Source organism: Rhamphochromis longiceps, linkage group LG6 (assembly GCF_057381845.1).
Source record: "Rhamphochromis longiceps isolate RC_006_pf linkage group LG6, R_longiceps_female_GT1.1, whole genome shotgun sequence".
Lineage (NCBI taxonomy): Eukaryota > Metazoa > Chordata > Actinopteri > Cichliformes > Cichlidae > Rhamphochromis > Rhamphochromis longiceps.
The window spans coordinates 29,069,029-29,096,419 of NC_140562.1; the positions used below are offsets into that span (position 1 = coordinate 29,069,029).

General features: G+C 39.4%; 1 protein-coding gene across 1 annotated transcript in view; it reads left to right on the top strand.

Moving 5' to 3' along the window:
* The first annotated feature begins 3,027 nt into the window (after window positions 1-3,027).
* The window catches only part of mast1a (microtubule associated serine/threonine kinase 1a), a 78,364-nt gene continuing 54,000 nt past the window's right edge, over window positions 3,028-27,391 (top strand). The window contains exons 1-2 of the mRNA XM_085410111.1: window positions 3,028-4,112; window positions 20,320-20,351. Coding sequence (XP_085266237.1) covers window positions 4,074-4,112; window positions 20,320-20,351 — 71 coding nt within the window. The 5' untranslated portion in view covers window positions 3,028-4,073. The remainder of the gene's footprint in view (window positions 4,113-20,319; window positions 20,352-27,391) is intronic.

Genomic DNA, 27,391 nt, shown 5'->3' on the forward strand with positions numbered 1-27,391 from the left:
TAACAAAAATTCAGTTTGAAATGAATCAAACATAGCTGGTATAGGCCCCGTGGCCCTAAACCTCATCTTTGGGACTTAAAGAGAACACAAGAAAGCTTCCCTAATAGAGTTCAGGCTGTGTTGAAGAATAAAGATGGACATACCAAATATTGACTTTAAAGCTTGTTAGAACTGTACAAACTCTGGTTTTGCCTTATATTCTGTATTCCCATTTTTATTTGCACAGTCATGTTTGAATAAATCCCAGTAGCCATTTCCCATTTTCCTAGCAAAGCATAAAGAAATAAGGTTGACTTTTGCACAGTACTGTACATTAGAAGAGGGCATTTTTCTCCTTATGTCTTCAAAGTAAGACTGAAGCTTTGGTGGTGGAGTATTTGGGGAGTTGACGTTGAACTCAGAATTATCTGTCAGCACTAAATCCCGCAGTGAGAGGGAGTAAAGCTTGCCAGCTCCGTCTGCTCAGAGAGACAGGGATCATTTAGGCCACAATGCTAAAAACCATTAAAGTCCCCCTCCTGTCTCCCCCTCTCCTGAAGCTGGAGCTAGACCAGCTGCCTGGCCTCCTGTGTGTTTTTCCATCTCCACATTGATCCTTCTCACAAGCCACCTTTGACCAACATTTCTGTCTTTCTTTCTTGTGACAATGTTTAACAGTATAATATCATTCAGAGACATCGTGTGAACACTGTGATGGACTTTGCCCCTAAATGTTACAGTGCAGTCAGTGATTACTACTGTGGAGTGATTTTTCTTTAGCATTGATTGGGATGTGCATTCCTTTTATTGAGTATGTATTCACATCTGTCTTCAGGCTCAGCAGGGAATAACATGGTTCACTTGATTTGGATAATATCAGAACAGACAGACACACAGTTTCCCTTAATATGCCAGCATCCCAAAAGGCCTTTGTCTTTAAAACCACAGCAGTGGAAATTTCTCATGTTCATTCATTAGCATGTGGATCAGGGATGCAAGTAACTCAAGGGTGAGGAGCTGTGAAATGTTATGTGCCAATGAATCCCATGTGTGACAGGTGTGAATGTTGAATAATGCATAATACTTGATGCCATTTTTCATAGGAATACCAATAGAAAGCATGTCAGGAGGCGGCTGGAAGACACCATTTATGAACAACAACGTTAAATCTTAAACTTGGAGGTAACTTAATAACCCTGAATGCAAACATTAAGGGAGGATTTTTTATTTTTAATTTATTTTAGGTAGGAGTTCAGGTTTCAACGAACTGTCATGTAGGGTGTGTCCATAAACATCCACAAAATAAAATCAAACAAATGTCCCTCACCCCCAGGACTGACTGATCTTCATCTTCAACTAGAGTAGAGGCGTCAAATACAAGAAGATTCAAATCTGAACCTCTAGACTCTAGACACATTGGGAAATGTGAAGGCATACATTTTAGACTTTCGAGTATTTTCATAAATGTTAAAGCTTTTCCTGCTGATTAAGACCTTTCCCCACAGTCATTCATACCACACTAAAGTAATGCATTAATCAATAAATATTCAAATGACAGGAAAAAAACTGTTTTTTCATTATCTACTATAGAAATGGGAACACGGTTAATTACACTAGTTAACTTTTTCTGTTATTTTTCCACACATTTGTTTATTACAATTTAAGCTCAAAGAGCCTTAATGATAGCTTTCTTTCACTGGCTGCAGCAGCATTTCTTTATCATGTAAAAAAAAACTGAGGTATACTGTTCAAATTAAACTTATTTTTCTTACAGTGAGATATTGTAGGGATTAAACGGCCAGTTAAACCTCTATACACTGACTGGACAGAAAGGACAGTTTCATTGGTCCAGCGCACTTGAGACCCTACCTACACAGCAAAATCTCCAGTGTTAAATTAACACTGGAGAGTGTCTATATGGGTCCACACCTCTGAGTGTTAAATGCAACACTGTTGAGTGTTAAATTAACACTTTTGACAGTGTTATATGTTTAAAAGTAACCTAGTCAGTTTTGAAGATTAACAATGGCTAACACTGAGCAGTGCTGATTTTCTAACACTGGAAAATAACTCAAAATGTTAGAAATATTCTAGTGTTATAAAATCAGCACTGCTCAGTGTTAGCCATTGTTAATCTTCAAAACTGACTAGGTTACTTTTAAACATATAACACTGTCAAAAGTGTTAATTTAACACTCAACAGTGTTGTATTTAACACTCAGAGGTGTGGACCCATATATACACTCTCTAGTGTTAATTTAACACTGGAGATTTTGCTGTGTACAAAGTGGGCTGTATGTGGCCCCTGGTGTAAAATGACTTTGACATCCTTGCTCTACAGGCCCTTAAAATTATATAGGGGGTTTAATAAGGTGCTTTATACTGTGAGGTCAAGACCCTATGCAAAGAAAACAGCGAAAACTCCCAACAATCCTATTTCCACCTGTGAGCAAACACTTCGGCAATAATGGGAAGGAAAAACTCCCTTTTAACAGGAAGAAATGACATGACCCATGAAATTATTGTAGTTATTGTAAAATAAAAGAAAACAGCTCAGGTGGAAGGTTGGGGTTTTTTTTTCAGATTTACTTTCATTTAGTGATCCTTTGCCAGTTATGGTGCTAAATAGGAGCTGGTAATTGAGATATACAAAAATAAACTCCTCTACCAAAACGACTGCATTTAGTTTAATACTTTTAATATATATGTAAGAGTTGAAATAACAGGTTGAGCACTCAATGAGTTCTTCAGTACATAAAAATATTCTACAGCTATTTATAGAACAACACCAGGGGCCAGTAAATGAAGAAACAGGTACACTATGTCCCCCAGCTTCACTCTACAAGCATCTTTAAAAGAAATCGTGTCTCCACTTTCCTCCTGCTCAGTTCCTACCTGAAACTCCTGCTATTATCAGAATAAGGAACAGAAAATCGCACATCTCAGCCGGTACAGCTAGTCTTTCTCACCGTCTCCGGTCGCTGAGGGGTTAAACGTCGCTTGGTAGTAGGAAGTGGGTGGCTGGAGCCGAGGATGGAGCAAAGACTGTGAAGCAAACACAGATCATTTCTTCACAGGAAAAGCGGTGCTACACCCAAGAAGAACAGACTAAACACATCGAATACCCGAAGACGGACAAATCCGTGTCCCAGGGGACGAAAACGAGAAGCGATCAACCTGCTTTCGATGCCGCTGTGTTTGCATGTTTCACCAGATGGACGGGTAGAGGCGCTTCTCATTCATCGTGCCTTTCCCCCCTTTTTCCTTTTTTTCTTTTTTTTAAATGCACATATTCCCTGACGTGGATGTGTGATAAGATCGAGATCTGTGGTAGTGATGTGCAGAATGCATGCAGTGAACTCTGTGTACATGCACGCAGCACATAGATGTATGTGGCTTGGCTGCTTGAGGACTTCTTTACTGGGTTTTTAAACCAACGGAGCATCATCGCGACAGAAGCATCTAAAATGGTGATCTAATTTAATTTTAGTGAAAATGTTTTTTGTCTTTGGCCGTGGATCACCGGCTGTTCGGGAGTGAAGATGTGCGCAAACTTTGTTTTATCTTCGCCTCGATAAGCCTCGGTGTGAGGGGTTCTTCTCTATCTCCCAGCTGGACTTAAGTTCATGCAGAGCAAGCTGATCCCACCGTGAAGCCTCTTGCTTATTCAGCACTTCGCAGAGGAGCCTAGTCAGTACTCTCTGTCAGTCTCAGCCAGCATGGGATGTCGGCTGCGGTCGAGCACAGGAGCGGCACTTTTTATATTTTGGTCAAACCCCGGTGTAGTTTTTTCCTTGTAGCACGTGACGGTAAACGTTTATATATGCGTATTTATATATAGGATTTGTGGTATTTCTCATACTGACCTTAACAGGGCCACCTAATCTCCGGAACATCATCTGCTTTTCTCTGAAAAGTGATGTTGACACCTACCGACACTCCGTCGGGTATTTCGGCTTATTAGCGTTCAATTATCACGTCTTGCTGGCTCGCTGAAAGCCACGCGAGAGTGGACCCTCTTCTCGCCCCGTCACCTGGAGACCAGGGGGCCACGAGACCAACCGACAGGTGTGACATCCCCTCTGACACGCGCTATGGATGATTCAGGGATCATCCGAAGACGGAGGCTGCAGGTGAGAACTTTTGGGGTGTTACGCAAACGCAGTCATTACTTGGATAAAATGCCGTCATTTCATAATAACAGAAAGTGTTTTCATGAAAGTATGGAAGATTTCTTTGGCCAGAAGCTGCTGCATGGTGGTGATTTGTAGATGTAAGATAGATTCGTGTAACACGCATTCCTCTAAATTCGATGCAGTTTAAGTAGTTTTTGTAGATATCATTGGATGTACAAATTACAGTTATAAGATCAGCATCTTACATTAAATGATTAACAAGAAGATTACCCAGCATACAACCAGTCTTACAGTCATTTAACGTGACAGAAAGATGATTAAGATACAGATCGAATAGAACAGGAGACAATATTCCCTCTTGTCTTACTCCATTATACAGAAAAAGATTCAGATAACTCCATATTCCACTTAACTTGCATAGTTCTATGTGAGTACCAACACTGTAAAATCCTAATTAGATATGCAGGGACCCCTCTGCATTGCAATTTAACAAACTACTTGTGATGTCAAATGTTTTGGAAGCATCTAAAGAGCACATAAAAACTATTGTGTTCTGCCTCTAAAATACAGTTCCTTAAATGTCGGTGTCCTTTTCTTAACCAGCTTACATGTATCACAACTGAGAATATGAATGCAATACTTGGCTAATTTGGCACACAGACACCTGACAAATCATAATGTTGTCATAGTTATTAAAATAGATCATTAATTTCTAGTAGTGGTTACATAAAGTGATAATAAACAGATAAGAATCGCAGACAGTATGAAGCTTTCTTTATATGTTGGACATCCATAGTAATCAGTCGTGTTGGAGACTGAGTAAGTTAAATGGGTTGTACTGTTACATTTGCATTATGTAGGTTAGTCACTTTTATTGTGACTGACATGTCAAGGCGCCGGTAAAAGCTTGCTCTGACGCTCGTGTGGTGGGCGTGTGAAACTAATCAAGTGAGACAGGCAAAGCTCACCATTAGTGCCACTGTTTGCTAGTCTGTCTGAGCTGCCTTTTAAATTAATTTACAGTAAGATTAGTTTGCTGAAAACTCTACCAAAAATATCCTTCTGTAGAAGAGTTCCCATCACTTATAAATAGTAATAATAATAGAAAAAAATAATAGATGTAAACAATTTCCTGCAATGCTATTCCCTAGATTGTAGTTTGCCTGTGTCCCCACTGTAAGGTCAGGAGGAAAACAAGGCAGTCTGTGGGTATCACAGCCATCCCTGCCATTGTTGAGCTGCACTTCTTGAACTCTGTGTTGACATTAAGACCAGGCATTTGATAAAAGTGCAGGAAGCAGTAATGTTTGTGTACTTCCCGAAATGCATTTGTGCGTGATTAACAGGTTGTTATTTACCAGAGTGTCGCCTTTTATTAAAGCTGAACTCCCATCAGCTTTTCCTCCATCTAAATGATTTATGCTGATTACCGTCTAGTTTGACTGCTCAGTCTATAAAACAGAAGAAAATAATGAAATTACATCCAACATTAATCTCTATTGAGAGAGCTTGATTTGTTTGTTTCAGTATCAAATGACTAACCTGGACTGACCTGAAACCATAAAAGTTTGTGAGTTTTACGTCAAATTTTGATCATTAAAATAGTTGCTTCAATTTTGCATTTTGCTGCAAGTAAGTTGTTTTTACTCTGAACTTATGTGTACACTGTATTTTTAGACTGAAAGATTAGACACCATGTTAAAATATACTGAAACATGGCAATCGCAGGTTACCAGCCTTCACCGGTTACGTGTAGTATAAAAAGTAGTAAATCTTGACGGTGTCTTTCCTTATTAAACAGGTGTTATTCTTTCAGCTCTGCTCTGAATGGGCTTCTCTGATGAATCCCTATGTGTTAGAGCTGTTTCTTGCACCTTCTTAACTCTTCACACCAGGAGACTGATCTTGTACATCAAAGAAGTAAAGAGATCTGGATCAGATATGTAATATAGATATTCCTCTCCGCAAATGAGTACCAGAGCTTGTTAGAGTAGAATTTAGTTCACCTCAATGACTGCTCTATGCTATAATGATGGTTTGGCAGATTTCAGTGTGTGAATGAAACACTGAGAAGTCCTTAGTACTGAATTATTTCTTCAGAAGTTAATCATATCGGAATTTCAGCCATGGATCTCAACACTGTCAATAGAAACAGAGAGCGGGTAAACTGGCAGGGGACAAGAGGCAATCTGATGTGCACATTAATGTTATGCACATGCAAATACACAACGAGACAGAGACACACTCGCACACTCTGTAAATTGGACTGTAATGGTAATCAGGAACACATAACCACATAGAAAGACACAGGTACTTGGTTCGTGTACTTTTTAGTCATGTGGTGTTTAATGTGTAGGTGTGTTTTCTAGTTTTTACAGATTATTTTGATTTAAAAATCATGTCTCCACAAATCGTTATGGAGACTAGATTTCCTTATAGGATCATGAAGTTCCCCTAAGGTAGCATAAACCAATGAATTTTAAGGTGAAGACATGTCTTGAAGCCAACGGTTAGTTTTTGTGTGTGCGTGCATAACACACAAATTCTGTATATGTACATACAAAATCGACTCCCACCCTCTGGCCCTATACTCTCCAGTTCCATTGAGAAGTGGTCGATATCCATATCTCAGACAGAGGAGGTCTAAATGCTGAGGATGTGGTGCATTTGTCAGGCCCATTAGTAGGACTAATGGTGGCCTAACAGCCCTGTGTGCCCTGAGGGAGGAAGACCAACCACCAGCAGCAGGATGGCCTGAAAGGGCTCGAGGCTGGGAGGAGGAGGAGGAAGGGTGGCGGCAGCATAGATTAGAAGAAGGCAGCAGCTGTGGGCTGTACTAGACCCCATTTAAGTGCTTGTTACAATATCTGGATCCCTTTACTGCCTAGATCTGCTTTCATACCAGAGGGATGGAGGAGGGAGGAAAAGGACTGAGTGTATATACTGATGACATGTTTGTGTTTAGCACTGATGACTACTTCACTGGTCAACTATGAATGTGGACACTGAACTAATTTGGGGTGAAACAGGTAGCTGAAACACATAAATGTGCAATAATGTTTTAGGTCATCTAATAATGTTTCAAGTCAATATTATATATATATGTTATATAGAACATTTAGGCACAACAGACAGAGACGTGCTGCACAGCATCAAAACTATCATAGGAATAATATTAATGATTTAAGAACAATAAAGAAAAATAGAGTAAATAATAATAAAAATAATAAAATACGAATAGTAAAAAAGAGGAATTAGGAAAAATTAAGCAATAGTCTGAAGATGAGAAAGCTAATGAGAAGATGTTTGTTTTCAGTTGCCGAGGAAGATGACTTAACCTGAGAAACAAGATGATTCCAGGGAGTTTTGGAGCTTTGACTGAGAATGCCTGATCACCTGCACAACCTTATCGGGAATTTGAAATTACAAGAAGTCAACTAAGTGAGCGTCATAGAACAAAGCATTGTAAAGCTGGAAACTGGAGCAAGCCCACAAAAGCACTTACATGTGAGAAGCAACATTTTGAAATTGATCCTGTACGTCACAGGATGCCAGTGCAATGATTTAAGAATGACTGGAATATGATTCCACTTCCATGTAGCAGTCAAGAGTCTAACAGCAGCATTTTGAACCGGCTGCATTCATGATATCAGGTTTTGCTCAGTCCAACAGATGAGGAATTGCAGCATTCTAGTCTAGATGTAATAAAAGCATGAATGACTTCCTCAGGATCATTGATAGAAAGAAATAATTTCTTCTTTTTTTAAATGAAAGACTTTAACGCTTGATTTAATTTGTGAGTCAAATTTAAGAAAGGAAGCAAAGATAACAAGATTTTCTGATGTTTAAGATTTGATGCCAGGGGATTAAGATCTGAAATGTCAGGATGAATGACTAAATCTTTGGCATTCAACAGTTTATTTTCGAATCAATAAAGCATAAACAGAAGATACAAGGTAAAACATGGGACTTTAACAAAAGTACCTGGTGCCAGGTACTACGAGTCGCGCTGAGTAGGTACTAGTGGAAAAGGGCTGCTAGACCTCCTGAATGCCCCATTCCAAACACTTACACATGTCCAGCCATGAGGTCCACTGTATATCAAAACTTTCAGAGATAAGAAATACTTTATTAATCCTAAAAATAGGTAAAATACTGTGTTACAATATCCCAAACAGCTTATATCAATAAAATAAATGCAATGTTACAGACCAAAATAGGTAAGAAAGGTTAAAAAATAAAACTAAAGAAAAAGCTTGGTAAAACTGAAAATAACAGAATATACAAAAAAAGTAAAGGCTTCAAAAAATGTAAATCTTAATATGATTCAATAAGGAGCTAAATGAAAAAAATGATTGCATTGTACTATGAGGTGGAAAATATTTTCTGCTTTTCATCCTAGTACCAGCGACGCTGAAACAGAAGTTAGATGTATTATTGAAAACATGTATTAAATATACATCAATTATACATGGCCTGTCGTAATTATGGTGGTGCCAAAGGAGGAAGTGAGGTGATGTTATGACGGAGTGACAGCGAAGTCTGTAATAACAGGAGATCCAAAAACATCAGAACTCAGGACAGTTTTCCAACCAAAGATGATTTCCTTTATAAATGATCATAAATATTAGCTAACTAGTTATTTGTTAATGATTGCTTTACCTTCACAAAGTCATCATTTAAACTCAAACCCATGAAATTGTATATTTATTTCTGAAGGGCCACAAAACTGATGCTTTCATATCAATAGGTGCATCAGATTTTTTTCTTGTTCTGGAGAGCATGGGCAAATTTTATCTTTTAATTTGGAGGGCTCGTTGGACAGAAAACAAGGCAGCATTGAGAGGTGTGCCAACAGAAATCTGTGGCTGGGACATCGAGATGTATCTTTGACACTCGTGTGCTGCAATTTCAACACCAGTTTATGTGCATAATGGGTGGATATTGATGAAAATATATGCCCAGTAGATGGAGTGTGTATGCTTGACTCTTCTGTGGCTGGCACGCCAGACATATTTAGCTAATAGATTAAACATATAAGCATGTGAATTTTCATGGTCAGTAGTTTGCTGATTGGCTAAACCTGCTGTCATCTATAGTTTAGTAGTCATTTATCTCCACTGGATCCACAGTAATGTTTTATACCACTTCATCTGCGTCACGTGTTTTATCCACCTATCCTTCCTTCTGACTGTATCATTTTCATTCTGCAGTTGTCCAGCTGCCACATCATTATGATGTCACACAGAGAAATAAATCGCTGTAAAACATTGACGTTCAGTAGATGTTTTGATCTAAAGTTTTGGTTTATGTTTTTTCCCCCATATCTCCTGTTGGTCCTTTCTGTGATCTTTGGACATGCGACAACAGCTTTAGGCACGAAACACGGAATCCAAATTACCATCAGGGTGTACACCTCACCCCTGGCGTCGTTGCCCACCTCTCAATTTTGAATACACGTAGACATTGAGGGCTAGCAGGAGGGACCATGCGCTTACCTGCTGCTCTCTGGCAGGTAGCTCCATGCCCTCCTGGGTTTTAAATGCACCTTAGAACACACATGCATCAACACTACAATGAGCGGGTGGAGGGAGGTTTGGAGTCTTCTCTCACCCCCATTCTCTGCGGCCTGCTGGAGCGGGGGGGCTAGGAGGAGGAGTTGGCCGTCCGACTGTGGTCTGGAGTGTGGGGCCTCCCTGCTGCTGCGGAGTCGGGGCGGTCTGCCTCCCCCCACCGCAGGGAAAAGGGTAACACCACCTGGGTCTGGGTGCAGTTCCCCCCTCCAGGAGCAAGGGTACCTAGACCCGGTTTGTAGAGTACGCTTGGGGAGTGTGATCGTGTGTACAGCGTCTCTTTATGTCTGTCTCCACGTTGGTTGAGTGTGGAGTAAGTGCATATGAGAGCATGAGGGTGGGAATGGATGTTTGTGTCTGTGTGTGCCTGTATTTCTGTGTCTATATGTCAGGTTGGGTATCAGGCGCCACCTCTCTGGGGACATCTCAGGCCCTCCAAGGTTTGGAGGCCTATCTCCCCCCACCACCACTTCCCCTGCCAGTGGCGGACTCCCTCAGACATCGGTGCGTTGGTGGTTCTTTGTGTCCGGGGATGGGCGTCCAGGTACACACCAGCTCACTCCTTGGCGGCCGCTTATCGGGGCCTGGAGCCTGGGGCTCGCTCGGGCCACTTCGGAGGTGGGGTGCCCCCGGCCTCTCGGCCTGGGGCTTGGTCAGTCAGGCACAGCTGGCTGCTGGCGGAGCTCACGGGCGCGTCACTGCAACTCCCCCTGGCTTCTGCTCCGCAGCTGCTGAGTGAGCCCTCATCTGGGACTCTCCTCAGCTCTTTCTGGGACAGTGGCGCGGCTGCCCCTCTGTTGGTCTTCCTTGGTCTCTTGTGTTCTGGGGGCCTCTGGATGTCTGGAGTTTTGATCTCCTCCATACCTGCTTCATACCCTGGAGGACGGGGCTGTGGCCCCCCCACACCCTCTAGCAGATCATTACATGAAGGAACCTTTTAAAAAAACAAGGCAAGGCAAGGCAAGTTTATTTGTATAGCACAATTCAACAACAAGGTGATTCAAAGTGCTTTACAGAGACATTAGAAACAAGAACAAATAAAAAGCATGATTTAAAATTGATTAAAACAAGCAAATAAACTAACTAACTAATTAACAAACAAACAAACAAACAAACAAACAAACAAACAAACAAACAAACAAACAAACAAACAAACAAAACAGTATATAAAATCAAAACAGATAAAATCAGAACAGTAGATAAAATCAGTAGTTAAATGTAAGTTTTGAAATTTAAGCTTAAAGTGTGGATTTGGTGCTTTATTCAAATGCAGCTGAGAACAGGTGAGTCTTCAACCTGGATTTAAATAAACTGAGTGTTTCAGCTGATCTGAGGCTTTCTGGGAGTTTGTTCCAGATATAAGGAGCATAAAAGCTGAATGCAGCTTCTCCGTGTCTGGTTCTGACTCTGGGAACTGATAAAAGACCGGATCCAGATGACCTGAGGGATCTGGATGGTTCATACTGGGTCAGGAGGTCATTGATGTATTTTGGTCCTAAACCATTCAGAGCTTTATAGGCCAGCATCAGAACTTTAAAGTCTATCCTCTGACGGACAGGCAGCCAGTGTAAGGACCTCAGAGCTGGACTGATGTGGTCCACTTTTTTGGTCTTAGTGAGGACTCGAGCAGCAGAGTTCTGAATGAGCTGTAGTTGTCTGACTGATTTTTTAGGTAGACCTGTAAAGATGCTGTTACAGTAATCAAGCCTACTAAAGATGAATGCATGGACTAGTTTTTCCAGGTCCTGTTGAGACATCAGATCTTTTATCCTTGATATATTCTTGAGGTGATAGTAAGCTGACTTTGTTATTGTCTTAATGTGTTTTTCTAAGTTTAGGTCTGCATCCATCACTACACCCAAATTTCTCGCCTGGTTTGTGGTTTTTAGATGTATAGATTGAAGTTCTCTGGTGACCTGTAATCGTTTTTCTTTGGCGCCAAAGACTATTACCTCAGTTTTGTTTTTGTTTAGCTGGAGAAAATTGTGGCACAACCAGTCATTGATTTCCTCAATGCATTTACCAAGAGCCTGTACAGGGCCTCGGTCTCCTGGTGACATTGTGATATATATTTGTGTGTCATCTGCATAGCTGTGATAGTTTATTTTGTTGTTGTTTATAATCTGTGCCAGTGGGAGCATGTAGATGTTAAACAGAAGGGGTCCCAAGATGGAACCTTGGGGAACTCCACATGTGATACTTGTCTGCTCAGATGTGAAGTTACCTATTGATACAAAGTATTTCCTGTTTTCTACGTATGTTTTGAACCAGTTTAGTACAGTTCCTGAAAGACCTGTCCAGTTCTCCAGTCGTTTGAGTAATATGTTGTGGTCAACTGTATCAAATGCTGCACTGAGATCCAGTAAAACTAGGACTGACATTTTTCCACTGTCTGTATTCAGACATATGTCATTAAACACTTTGGTCAGAGCGGTTTCAGTGCTGTGGTTCTGTCTAAAACCTGACTGGAAGGCATCGTAGCAATTATTCTGTTTTAAGAAGTAACTGAGCTGTTGAGAAACTGCTTTTTCAATGATCTTACTTAAAAACGGGAGATTTGAGATCGGCCTGTAGTTGTTCAGGCGCGTCCATGCTCACAGGTGTACACACGGGTGATCACACCCACAAACTACACCCTTTTTGGCTCCTACCTCAAAGCACACTGTGTTCTGTTGATCTTATGTTTAGTATTTACTGTCATATTCCCATATATCATTGTGATGTTGTTTATTCTATTACTCTTGTTCTCTTCTGCTTGTTTTCTTTTTTCTTTCTTAGCAGGTGATCCAGGTGATTGATATATGCATTTTTTTTCTTCTTCTTTTTTTTTTCTTTCTTCTGCCCGTTCTGTTGGTTTTTGTCTTTTGCCCTTCCCCCCCATCCCTCTTCTCAGCTGTTTCTCTTTCCCTCTTTCTTTCTCCCCTTCTTTCCCCCAGTCAAGTCTGTCCCGTATTCAGTAAGTGAAAATAAAATAAACAATAAAAGGTGAATCAAATGGACCATTACGGCAAGGCTGGGATGGTCAATTTGGTAAAGTAAATCCGTTGGGCATCTTTCTTTGCCTTTAGACAACAATTCTGATGGCAAAAGAGCCAAATGGGACAGGCAAAAAAAAAAAAAAAAAAAAGACAACAGCTTTAGACTGACTTACACTTTTCATGTGAATTTGATATCATGTTAAATGACAATTACAGACTGTAGTGCTCCAAAGACTTTATATCAGTTACACAAAGTCATGCTGTCATGCAACAGAAGCAGTTGCCTCATTAGTAAACACACAATAATAGAAAGTAGATCACCAGCAATCATGACTAACACCCTGAGTTTAGGCACCTTTCCATCCATTTTATTCAACTGTAACCGTAGTCTCTGCTGTGGGAGAAAGTGTATCAGTCATATGAGTTGTTTTCATCTGAAGAGAAGGTTATCATATTGTCCGAGCAATTGTACATGTGTGGAGTACAATATACTTACACTTAACCCATATGGTCAAACACTCATGCACACACAAACAAACACAAATCATGCTGTGTGTCTCATCCCGCTCTCATGTAGGAGTATGGAGTAAGCCACTTACACACACACACGCATAATTTGTCCAATATTTTGTTCTGGGCAGTGTGCCCATTTCCAATATGCTAAGCACGAGGGATAAGAGTGTGATCACTGCAGAAGATCCAGCTCTGTTTGCCAAGTCCTGTCACTCATTGCCATGCCCACTTCTTTGTTCTGCCTCAACACGTCCTTCTGATGTCAGTATTATTCAGAAAAGGGTAGGTTTTGCACTGGGAGAGCAAAGTGTACATCAAAGCAACAAATCTAGGCCACAATATATTTGGGAATACTTTCAAATATTTGAACTACTTTTTGCAGAGCTAGAATTCCCATGCCAGAAACCTTTAAAGAAATAAAGTTTTTGCCAGGCTTAATTCCCGAAATACATGAAGTAAGAAAAAGATACCAGCTCTTCAGGTTTCAAAATCCGCACATTTCATCGAGATGCTACATTATTTCAGACCCTAGTGTCAAGAGCTCTGAATTGAAGGCTATTAAGAAAAAACTGAAGACTTGCAGACTGTTAAACTGAACAATACACTGTGTGACATTTGCCTTCCAATCTGCTCTGAGTTTTGGCAGTGGAAACAGAACAGAAGTCTCATGACTCTGCCCAGAGGAGCAACATATTAACATTTTTCTTTTCTATGGTTTGCACTTGGCCTTCACTTGGTCCTTGGGTAGATATTAACTGAAAAGCAAAAGCCAAAGAAAAAACATCTGACACCCTGCCTTAACGTCTTTGGCAAACTTGCATAATATTTTAATCTGGGTTGAACTGTCCTGTCTTCGCAAAGCATAGCAACCGAGGAGCATGTGATTAATGGGCTGTTACTTGGCGCACGGAAGCTGTGCATAATACATTAAATGTGCCGGGGAGGTGTTTGTTTGTATGTGCAGATTTCCATGAGTCTGGCTATGTTGAATTAAAGCTGTAAAAAATGCTTAACTAATGCTTTTGCATCTCTGTAGTGCACGCAGGTTACATCAGAACTTTTTTTAAAGTTGATGTTTTTGTTTAAATATTTGTATGGAGGCTTTCTTGTTATGTAATGTAACTGCGGTGCCATGAATGTGAACTGGAATTTGTATGTGTGTCCGAGTTCACACTTCTAAATTGTTGCAGTGTGAACATGGACACATTTTTGCATTAGTATAAGCACAAAGGCAGAAAATGGGTGCTAATAATGAAACGTCCCATAAACACATTGGTCAGTTTATTACGTACATCTTGCTAGTTCCAGGTCGGACCTCAGTTTGTCTTCAGAACTGCCTTAAATCTTCATGGCATAGATTTAACAAGGTGCTGGATTTTGGTCCATATTGGAATGATTTGGAATTCTTACATTGGCCATCTGAATATTGCAGCAGAAATTGTGACTCATCAGACCTGGCAACATTTTTCTAGTTCTTTATTGTCCAATACTGGTGAGCTTGTGTGAGCTGTAGCCTCAGTTTCCTGTTCTTAGCTGACAGAAATGACATCCAGTGTGGTCTTCTGCTGCTGTAGCTCATCTGCTCAGATATGCTGTTCTCCATACCTGAGTTATAACGAGTATTTATTCAAGTTACTTTTGGCTTTCTATCAGCTTGAAGCAGTCAAAACTGCTTTCAACTTTTGGTCCATTTTCTGTAAACATTAGAGATAACTATGTAGAAAAATCCTACAAGATCAAAAGTTTCTGAAATATTCTACACACCCTACCTAGCACCAACAATGATGCTACATTTAAAGTCACTTCAATCACCTTTTGTTCTGTTTTGATGAACTTCAGCAAGTTGTCTTGACCGTGTCTGTATGACCATATGACTGGTCACAAATGGTCATAAATCATATGACTGGTTGATTAAATATTTGTGTTAACACATGTACCTAACAAAGTGGCTTGTGAGTGTATAACCGTGAAGACCGAGAATGAGTTTTAATAATGAGCATCAGTGATGCTAGCACTGTATTGCTTATGCATCTTCTAAAGGATGATCTTTAATCATTTCATATGTGCCCAAGATGTCAGTTGTTTTAGAAAAAGAAATGCATAAAATACATGAAATGTCATAAAAAGTGATTTTATTTTGAACATGATACATTCTTAAGCATGAAAGTGACGGCGCCTGGAGGCAAATACCATAAAGGAGATGAAACAGAGGTCAGATAAACAGAAGCAAACAAGTAACTGTTTTTCTTAAATCAGCTGATCAGTTTTTTGTTTTTTTTTAATTAATGTAATAATTGTTTAGTAATGTGACCTCTTTGTGGCATTACAATCAGTTCAAAATCTCAAAATTTAACTTTTGGTACAACTTTGTATAAAATGGTTTTACATTTACTTGCACACACCTGGAATCGAGGAACATCAGCAAATTGTCAGTTTTTTTGTTGTTCTGTATTAATTCATTTACTAAAAATTAACAAAAACACTTGTTTGTACACATAGATTCAAAAATATGTATTAACTTTTCATTCAGGCTTTTAGAGACTGAAATAGCACTTTGCTACATCATGTGAAGGATGCACAGTGATTTATTTATGAGATTGAAATCCTTATTGATTAATGAAGGATTGCCCTTTTTTTGTCTTCTGGCTTAGGTCTGACGTGTGTCAGGAGATTGTGGCTACTGCTGCTATTGATTAATTTTATTGTATATTAATGTGTAGCTTAAATCTACAATTATTACATTTAATATTTATTTATACAATCTTTTTTAGTCTAAACTAGAAAACACCAGAGAAAAAGGAAAAATGTCCATCGAGGTTTGTGTCATTGTCAGAACTTCTTTTCTCTGAACTCAAAGCAAAGGAGAAACTTTCTGGAATTAAATAATCTCAAATCTCTGATGAATGGCTTTTTAATTATGAAGAGTAATGGATTTTTCAGATAATTACCAATAATCTTTTTAAAATAATGGATCAATTAATCAGTGCAACACTGCGTCAAATGTGTTTCAGATTTACATTACTATCATTTTTTTATATTAAATCATGTAAATACTGAACAGTGGAAAAATCTTGTATTAGAGCTAAAATTCAGAGAATAATAGTAATAATGGCTTGTGCCTATATCTTGCTGTGATACGCTTAGTAATAGCCAGTAACAAGAAAGCAGTACATACAGTAGCTGTCAACTGAAAAGACAGTGAGAGGGAGCAGGTGTTGGGGTTTGGTCCATTAGCCATCCCTATTGCCCCATATCCACACACACACACACACACACACACACACACACACACACACACACACACACACACACACACACACACACACACACACACACACACACAAGACTCCAGTGGGGCGCTCTCTGAGTCACCCTGGCGTAGCTCACTTCCTCTTGATGATGTACCGTATTAGCATCCCTGAAAAAAACTGACCATGATAGATGATGTCACTCCCAGATAAAAACTGTCTGCCCTCCGCTCTACCTGAAATGCTATTATTAAAGTTGCATATTTTAATATTGAATATAAGTTGTAATGAGTAGTTGTCAAGTAGCACTTTCTTGGCAAGAGTTCAGTGAAGACGTCATGTCTGTTCAGCATGTATGAAGCTTCAGTTTGGATATGATAAGTGTCTCTTATTATAAAGACTGAAAACAAGGAAGAACATTGCTCCATACCACCGACGAGAGTGGTAGATTTCCTGTAATGTAATTCTCTGCAAAAAAAGTGATTAACTTTGGTAATTTTTGGTCTTTTAATGATTTCTTTCAGAGTGGAATGATTGTACAGCATACATCTTTAATGACTTAAAAAATAATTGGATGCACAAGCTTAAATCTGTGAGACAGATAGTAAGTTGATTGGCTAAAACAAAAGTTGGGATCATTCTAAAAAAGCAAAAAATGTCTAACCAAGAAACACGAGCAGGGCAGCAGGAAGTTAAGAATAATCTGCAGGCAAATAATAATGATCATGTAATGAACTGATCATCCGATGATTCAATGAGAAAAAACAAATCCTATATGAGATTGAAACTTATAAAACAATACAGAAAACATCCAGAAAGAAAGTGGAAGCTCTTGTACAAAGTTATGGACTCATGGAAAAAAAGATGTGACAAGAACAAAATATGTAGAAAAATGGCTCATGACCCAAAGCACACCACCTCATCTATCAAACATAACGGCTGGTCTGCTATGGCTGGGCCACCTATGGCTGCCAGCTTAACTGGCACACTGCTTTTTATGTATGATTGCACTGCTGACAGAAGAATGAGGAGGTATACAGGAGCAAACTGTATGCTCAAATTCAGCCGCATGCATCAAAACACGCAGCCAAAGCAACCAGAATTATTCAACTCAGTCTGATTTTTTCTTGTTGAAAGCTGGGCTAAAGATATCGACAAGAGCTAAAGGTGGTTGCAGTGTGAGAGCATCACCAAGGCAGATAAGAAGCATCTGCCGAGGGCTGCGAGACAAAGACTTCAGGCAGACAAAAGATTTCTGTCCTTTCATCCAGTTACCTTTGACTTCAGTTTCTAAACATCTGGATCAACTGTTCTGCGTATTAAAACCTTTTATACCTTAACACATGGACCATTCTTGTCGTGCTAAATACTGAATATTGTAATGTAATTTTCTATCAACGGACTGCAAGTGTGTTCATGGCCCACGGTGTTGGAATTGGGCGGGTTTGGGTAGCCAGCTTGTTTTGAGACTGGAGACAAAAGCTCCAGCTGTCAAGTCACGTTTCATCAGTTTGACTTTGTAATGCTGGTTTACTTAAACAAAGGCAACGAGGGAGACGGAGGGACAGAACTCTCAGGATCAAATCAAAACCAGTGAAAACCAGTCGCAGTCCTTTATAATTACCTTATTTCCCTCAACTTATGTGACCCTAGCGTCTCTAGTCACTTATATTCATTTGAATTCACAGACATGGCTGTGTGTGACAAGCCGAGTGGGGGGGAAAAGATGTTATCTTTTTAGCAAAGCCATTGAGAGGTAGAAAATATCCTGATAAGCGACACAGGACAGGCTGACAAGAGAAATTGACAGTAACCTGATCTTAGCTAAACTGAATGTTTAATGGTTTTAAATTGGGACTTGATGGGTAACAAGCAGCATACAGATTCATCCCAGTAGATCGTAATCACATCAGAGTCCTTACAGTTGTGTCCCAGTGTCATAAATATAGCAGCAACAATTTTTAAATTGATTTTGTCTCCCTCCAACCTGGTGTTTCCTGAAGCCCTAAGGTCTCCAAGCACTTATGAGGGATTATTTGTCAAACTGCTTTTCACTGACAGGATACATGAACAATATAATATCACCTTAAAGCCAAGCTGTAAATTAAAACATTGCTCTTTTTTAAAATTTTCATCTAGGGTGTTTTTATTAAGATGACATATTGAACATACCCTGGATCCCTTCTCTAAACACTTAAGCCAGTGTTATACTTTATGCATTTTAAAATCAGCTCGGGGTTTGGCTGTAGTGCCGGGGTCAGCAACCTTTTCTACCAAAATAGTCATTTCAGAAATGATATGCTTATGTTGCATATACAAAATTACATTTAGTTTTGAATAAATGGAAACTAGCCTATTGCAGACCTAAGCAAGTAGTGAGCAAGTAGCATTAGTGGTGAACTCTAAGGAAGAGCAAATTCACAGATTGCGACTTTAGGAAGATTAACCATTTATATATATGTTATTGCTAAACAATTATGGTTCAGATAAATGAGGAGGTGGTACCAGGTGACAGATGTATGCTGTGATGCACATAGGATTTTTTTTTTTTTTAACTGATGGGCAAAAGAAAGAAAAATCTTTCCTTTACCTACAGTAGTTAATATTTATGTTACATGTAACTTTTGCTATCAATTGCAGGAGTAAATCTCATAAACCTTTTCTGCAATATGTGGATGTGATTAATACTTAGGGGGCACAGTCACAGTACAAGAAATACTGTATAAGGCTCATGGGATTTACATTAAATGTACTTTAATCCTAGTTTTGTGGTAATTATTTTCTACCCTTGTGTCATATTTGCATTTATCAGCCTCTTCATTACTGGATTACTGGGCTGGACCATTCAGAACTTCCTTAATTCTTCATGGCATAGATTCAAAAAGGTGCAGGAAGTATCCCTCAGAGATTTTGATGTCATCAAACAGTTTCTGCAGATTTGTTGGCTGCTCTGTTGGATTGAGAGCCATTCTTTCATACCATTTTCAAAGCCACTGACATCTTCCCTGCTCGTTCTGATATTCAATTTGATCTTCAGGAGGTCGTTTTGAGCATGTCTTCATGGCCCCAATGTAAACATAGCTGTTTAGGTATTTGTGTTAACAAGCGCTTAAACAGGTGTACCTAATGTGGCTCGTAACTCGACAAATATCTGTTAGTAACACCCATGATGAAATTTTTTTGAAAGACTTTAGGACAAAATGTGTGCTTTCATTCAGGTTCCTGTATGTTCCAGAACATTTCACATTGAAACAGGCACGTCTAATCCCCACCTGAAACAAGAGGACACAAGCAAGGACAATGACAATTTTATTTATATACCAAGCTTCATTATATGTAAAGTCAGAGTGCTTACACATAAATAAAGGTATAAAAATCTGTGTATGTTCACATTGCCTTAAGGCAGAGAAAACAGCATATTGCGAAATTTTTTTGTGTAACTCAAGATCAGTCTAAGTTTTGACCTTGATTTGAACGTGCTCGTCCTGTTTTCTGAGAAATTATGCTGTGCTTCAAACAAAACTTTAAAAACATCAGTGCAAAATGTGTGAAGGGATACAAAAGGAAAATTCATGCCACATTAAATTGATAATACGACAGAAAATTTGGTAATTGTGTGTCTTTAATAAGTAATTATATCAGTGTGGTTAGATTAATCATAAACTCCTGCTGGTAACAGTCTGTATAATGAGATATTACAAGAGATGTTATGCTAATTCACATTTCATTACCACACTAATAGATAACTAATAGTAACAGTTTTCTGCCTTTTAGAAATGAGTCCTGCAGATTGCATGATGTGTAAAACTCTAACCAGTCTCATTTGTCTGCTCCCCCTCTCCTTCCTTTTCTCCACTTTTCCTTTTCTCTCTTGCCTTCTCTTTCTCACCAGAAGGATCTACCTCTGCCCCGAAAAAGTAGTGGGTAAGTTTTCCTCTGCATTTCTCCTACATAATAATATGTTTTTTTTATTCAGTAGCATCTGTAGTGCACATGTGTGACATCATCAGAACACTTCCTGGAGAGTTTCTTTGTAATGTTGGTTGTATGGCTGTGTGTGATGTGAGTTTTTTTCTTGCCTTGTGGAATATCTGGAATTTTGTGAGATCCTGGTGTGAAAAGTACGATAATTATCTGCAAGGTATTAAGGAAAGAGCATTTAATGTGCTTTGCTACAATATACTGCTATTTTGCAATTCCTTGTATATTGTATGGGCACAGTTGTCTGACTTGAATGGGATACTGTTGAAAAATGAAGAAGGAATCATATTTTTTAAAGACTTGGAACCATTTCAGCTTTATTACAAGAAGTCATGGTCAAATGATGTTATTGTGTAGTGGGAGCCTCATCTACTGACTGCAGCATGTTTCAGCTTTGCAGGAGCTTTTTCACTCATGGAGCTTCTCTGCTGGTTCAATCTGTTGCACCACTGAGCTGTGCAATGAAAGATCAGCAGCAGGAGCACCGTGCTGTGACCTCAATGCCCCGTGTGGATGAGAGGGGTCTGAGGGTTGAGAAAAGAGAGCAGAGCAGCCTAGGACTTAAGCTGTCAAATGTTTAGTTACTTACCTTGTGGTGGGAGAACTGCTTGTTTATTGAATTACCAATATAATATCTGCTGTTGCAAACTTACAGTTGGTGTGTCACCAAAATAAAACAACCCTGCGTGACGACACCATAGCTGGTGTGGCTATCCTAAAACTGTGAGCGTTCAAGCGTAACAATCGGTGAAAACTGTGTCATCTCCTCGTCATCCAAGCATGATTAGTCACTCTGCTACACCTGTGCCCCTTATACGTTTCCCCTGCCAGGCTGTGCTACACTGCCACCCGTGGTGAACCCAGTGCAGACAAACACAAACATAGCAAGAAGCCCTTACAGTTGGTTAAGTAAGGCATCAGACAGTGAAGAGCACCCTGACATAGTTAACGAAGCTCTTAAACATGACTGAAATAAGGACTTACAAAAATCACCTTACACATACAGTAAAGATAAAGGCTGTGCTGAGATTTATTCTCAGAGAAATATTCAGAGCAACAGAATGTCTCTTACCATTTTCTCTTCATAGCCTCAGTCTGGGTGCCCCGGTTGGCTGATTCGTCTCTTAGTGAACGGAGCACAGAAAGGGAGAGAGAGCTGTCTGCAGAGGGAGAGCAAGACCTTAACTGCAAAGCAGAACGTGTCCATAGATTCTGCACAAAGTGCTTTATTGTAGGTTGGCAACAATGAGGTGAAAAGAAAAGAGTCACGTACCTAAGCTGAGGTACGCATATATCCTTTGCCAGTAATGGGTTTGACACCCATTAAACTTCAGAGCTGTCTCTAATTCTTTGTGACAAAGATTCAACAAGGTGCTGGAAACAATCCTCAGAGATTTTGGTCCATCTTGACATGATAGCATCACACATTTGCTGCACATTTGTTGGGAATCTCCCATTCCACCACATCCCAAAGGGGCTCTATTGGGCCATTTGAGTACAGAGAGCTCAAGAAACCAGTTTGAGATGATTTGAGCTTTGCAACTTGATGTGGTATCCTGCTGGAAGAAGCCATCAGAAGATGAGCAACAATTTTCTGGTAGCATCTTAAACGATGCTCAGTTGGTATTTCTGGTTGATTGTGGTTATTTGGTTTACTGTTGCCTTCTTATCAGTTCGAAGCAGTCCGGCCATTATCCCCAGACATCTGACATGAGCAAGGCATTTTCACTCAGACAACTGCCACTCACTGGATATTTTTCTTTGATCTATAAATTCCAGACATGGTCGTGTTGGAAAATCCCTTTAAATCAAATGATATACTCCAACCAGCCGGTCTGGCATCAAAAACCATGTCACGGTCAGTGTCACTTAAATAGCCTTTCTTCCCCATTCTGATGTTTGAATTTCAGCAGGTTGACTGAGTTCCTGCCATGTGATTCGCTGATTCTACATTTGCATTAACAAGCAGTTGAACAGGTGTACCTAATGAAGTGACCATGAGTGTATATTGACTTCCCAATATTAAAAATTAAATGCTTATCCAGTTAATATTTATGCACACCGCTTAATATTTCAGAATTAAATTTACGCCCACTTTTATTTTATTTTGAGGTTTTGTTTTAGTTTAAGTTCGGTTTGTCTTGACTGGCTCCTGGCTGCAGATGAAGAAAAAAAACACGAAGCAGATATTTTTAGAATCAGCATGACTCACACTTCCCTGGGTATGTCCGATGCCCATTGTGAGAGAAAAAAATACAAGAAAGAAACGGCTTATAAATAATAGAAAATAAGAGTCTCTGTATAATTTTAGGTTGCCTGACGCTCATTGTGTTTTAAGTTTAAGTAACATTCATATTGCAAACACAAAAAATGTTGGTTGAGTTGGCTGCAGTGTATGACTCATTTTATACATGACTTCATCAAGATTATAACTTGAAAACTATAAGAAAAAGACCCACTAACACTTTGCTGTAGTTGTGCCTTTGAATGAAATGATTAATGGGAATTCCTTCATAATGTCCCACGTTAAAGCTATCGAATCCAGAGTCAGCTTCACAAAAATATGACTGACTTTTCATACTGAAAGGAAACTCTGCTTAAGTTAGGTGCTTTCTGTGAAGTGTAGGAGTGAATGGGATAGAATGAAGTTTGGAGGTTTGACAGAACCAATTAAAATGGCTCGCGGTGTGGCACAAACGTGTGAAACCCCTTCACATTTGACAGCTATGTTGGTTAAAATATGAAATATATGTATGTATAAAAGAAGCTTAAACGACGTGCGAGTCTCTGTCCATGGTGCTGAAACCAAGTTCCCCACTTTTTGCTGGTTTATCATTGATTCTTTTGTCCTTGGAATGCAACATAAGAATAGAACTAAACGAGTATTTTTATTTTTAAATCTAGATTTATATACTGGAAGCCAATATAATAAAAATTTTGGTGTTCTTAAAAATCAGAAGCATTGTTTTATTCCTCCCATCCGTCTTAATTGCTCTTTACTTTTTGGCTGTGTCCTCTCTTTTGCTGCTGCTCCTGCTGTTAAAAGCCTTCCACAAAATCAGGGAGAATTTGGAAATTTGCCTTCTGCTCAACATGCAGCCGGCAAATACCTTTGAACCTGGAGGACAGTGTAATTTTCCTCTATATGCTAACTCTTTGCTGTCATTGCTTCAAGTGTTGAAATCCTTGAAAATTTTCTGAAATCGATGTAGCCATGCCTTCCTCCCTCCCCTGCTTATTTTCAGCTCGCCCACTTTTGCTGTGCATGAGTTGAATGTGAATCGCCTAGCTCGCTCACATGTCAGTTTGTCATGTAAACTGTTATTGTTGTACTGCCTGTCCTGGTCGTTTAGGGGGTTATAAATATGAAGCATGGTATTAATTCTCCCCATAGAGCTCAGTTTAAAAAAAAATTATTATTAACTTCATTTTTTTTATTGCGTGTACTTCTCTGTTTAGTATTCTGTATACATCTTACTCTGAGCAGAGGTAATGTCTGCTAGCAGTAGTCTGACACTGTTAGCTTATACATGCCAGGGGTAGTTAATGTGCGTCTGTATCCACGTTTATTGCAGTTTACTGTTAGACTCGGTTTGGCCATGCGTGTTTGTGTGCGCTCTTATGTGAATCATGTATGTGTGTCTCCAGCGGCTGTCATTGGATGTATTTTGTCCGTGACCTTTGACCTGTGTGGAAGGGTGGCAGATGTCACAGCATGACATGAAGATGATGCTGGAGAGCTGGAGGCTCACAGCTGGTGCTGCTTTTGGGTTTTCTTTACATGCGTGTCGTGTTGGGCAGTGGGTGTAATGACTGACAGTTTATGCAGAAAATAAATTGAAGGACAGGCGGGTCACCAACAAGAAAACACGGAAACACGGAAACACCCACCTTGTCTTCTATATGATATCATGCCACCCATCCCTCTCTCTGTGACCCCCACTGTGTTTCAATGATATCACCGCCCTCCTCCCACTTCCTCCCCTTCTCTCCTTCTCTTCTCTCCCATGTATATTTTATCCACCCAGACTCCCACATTAGAGACGGCATCCATTATTGAATTACTCCCCTCAGCACTACTGTGCAACTGTCACCCCACGTCAGCTTTAACATTTGGTGGATTTGTTTCAAAGGGAGGGAGGGCGTACATATATGCACACACACACAGAAATGACATCTCTCGTGGTTGGGCATTGCAGAGCAGCTCCTGTGATATCTAGGACAAAGAGACAAGTGCCAGAGCTCATCCAATCTGGCATTTCATATTTTAGAAAAAAAAACATAACTGTGTCAGTGTGTTTCTATATGCATGCATTAAAGTAAAAGGCTGGCATATAGCTGTGGTCAGAAGTTTACACGCTGTCATCATGGGCATGAATATCATGGGGATTTAGGGCTTTTAATGATTTCTTTGAGCTGTTCTTTTTACAGGGTGGAATGACTGAGCCGCATACATCTTTAATGACTTAAAAAGTAAGAACTGGGTGAACAAGCTTATTTTTGATTTTCTTATATTTGGTTAAATTTCCCTTAGCAAATTACATCTTGGTCATCTTGATTGCTTTTGGTAACCATCAAAAACTTCTACCGTTCTATGGCTGGACATTTGACTGCTTTTCTTATCAGAATTGGTAGAATTAATTTAAATTTGTTTGGTTTGCTAGGAAAGACTCAAATTTTAACCATAGTCCACAAAATTTTAACAGGGTTAGAGGAGGTCAGCGCTGTGGAAAGGCCATTCCAAAAGTTCTTTTGATCATTGTCCTGCTGGAACCCCCGAATATGTCCAGGTTTCAGCCTTTTAGATGTTGAATTTGGAGGTAGTCCTTCTTCCAATTCTTCATTATTCCATCCACTTTGTACAATGTATCACTACCACTGGCAGCAACGCTCCAGAGCATTTTGCTAGCACCACTATCCTTGACAGTTGGTACAATGTTCTTAGGTTTTAAAGCCTCACGTTTACTCCTTCAAACATACGTCTTGTTATTGTGGCCAAACAGCTCAGTCTTTGTATCATCTGACCATAAAAGTTTTCTCCAGAAGGCATTTGGCTTGTGCATGTGGGCTGCCGCAAATTTCAGTCAAGCTTGAAGGTCTTGATTTTGGAGCAGAGGCTTATTTTTTAAGTGCCAACCTCCCAGTACATGGTGATGTAAAACTCACTGTGTCACTGTGATACTGGTATTCCTGCAGTTTTCAGTTCATGGCAGGCTTGAGCCTTGCCGGTCCCTGAACATCCTAACCAATCTCCTCCCAACTGACATTTACAGTTAAGGTCCTCTTTCAGACCTCGAAAAAAACCAACTCTACTCAATCATGATCAATAACTATACATTAATAGACCCTGACCTTGATAAGTTAAAAGACCCTGTAAAACATTTAGCACAAATTACTAAAGGATTTAAGTGAGTGTATGGATATATTTGAGCCTGTATGTTTACTTTTGAACCCGTGTGGATTACAGAAAATTCTGCCCACAATGAGTGTATTTAAACTTATGATCACAACTGTTGTTTTTCAGTAATTTCTCACTTCCCCATCTGTATCTGCAGATAAGTACTAATTTCCAGCAGTAGAACAATGCATGTGGGAGTAACTAAAAATAGAAAAAAGGCAACATACCAACCAATAACTGGCTTAAAGAAATATTTTTAAGGGATGAGTTTGCATATATTTTCTGATTATCCCAATAAATCTAACAGAAGATCTAAGGATAAATTTATCCTACTGTTAAATAAGTATTGTAGTGTAGCAAAACGCCTGGTAGGTCCTCTGTGTTATAGAGCTCCCCATACCATTGCATTGCACATGAACACCAGTAATTATTTTGACTTTTTATCACCTGCCTCTGCAAAGCAAGAAAGTACTTAGTGTTTTATTAAAAACCCAGAGTATTGGTGTCAAAATTTTCTGACTAAATGCACGTGTGTATCGTAGGCAGTAAGCAATGATGGCTCCTAGAATATCTAATATTACATTACTGCAAACCTGACCTAGTTTAGTTGTAGTAACAGAGCTTCAGAGGCCATTTTTGATTGACTGAATTAATGAAGCATCACCTTTTGATGATCTATGAGCAGACTGGGAGACAACACATTTGTGGTTAGGGTCAGGCAATGAAAGCAAGTAATAACAATTAGGAAAATATTGTGATTTTAAGATTAAAAAACAAATTGCTTCATAATTTACTGTCAGCTATCTAACCAGCCTGAATGTTACTATAAAAAGCTTTCTTCTAATTCTTGTGTTAATGCAAGTAGATTTTGCACTACAAGGCTTGATAATATTATCAAAAAATAAACATGTTAGTAGTTGTTGTTTATCATGAAACCTACATACATTAATACCATCCATCCATTTGGATCCTATCCCAGCTATCATAATTGTACACATGGCACAGGTTGGCAGTCTATCACAGGGTTAACACATAGAAAACAGACAGTCATTCACTATGGCCAACTAACCTAACATGAATGTCTTTGGACTGTAAAAACTCCACACAGTCAGCCAGTGGATTCAAACCCAGGACCTTCTTGCTGTGAGGCAACAAATCTAACCACTGTGTCACTCTGCTGCCCTTGACGATAATACAATATAATGATAATATAATATTTAAAGCAAACTATACAAACACAGAGGGCAGTTAATGTTGGCATCAGTACATGGGGCAGAAAAGAGAGAAAGAAAAATATAACATCATTGTCCTTGAATGGTCTGTTTTTTAAATGATGTCATTCCCTGTCTGGTGGTGCTCATGTGTAAGCTGTAGCATACACAAAAACACACAAAATAACACATGAAAATCACATTGCAGTGTCCCTCCTCTCTTTCTTTCTCTGCCTCTCTCTGTGTCTCTCTTGTCATTCACATTAGTCTCCAGTTCACTGCCCCCCTCATCTCTCCACCTCTGATTGGCTTTCACTCTGTTATTCTTGCACTCTCACTTGCGTTCCCCCCACATGCTGTTTCTTTCTTTCTCT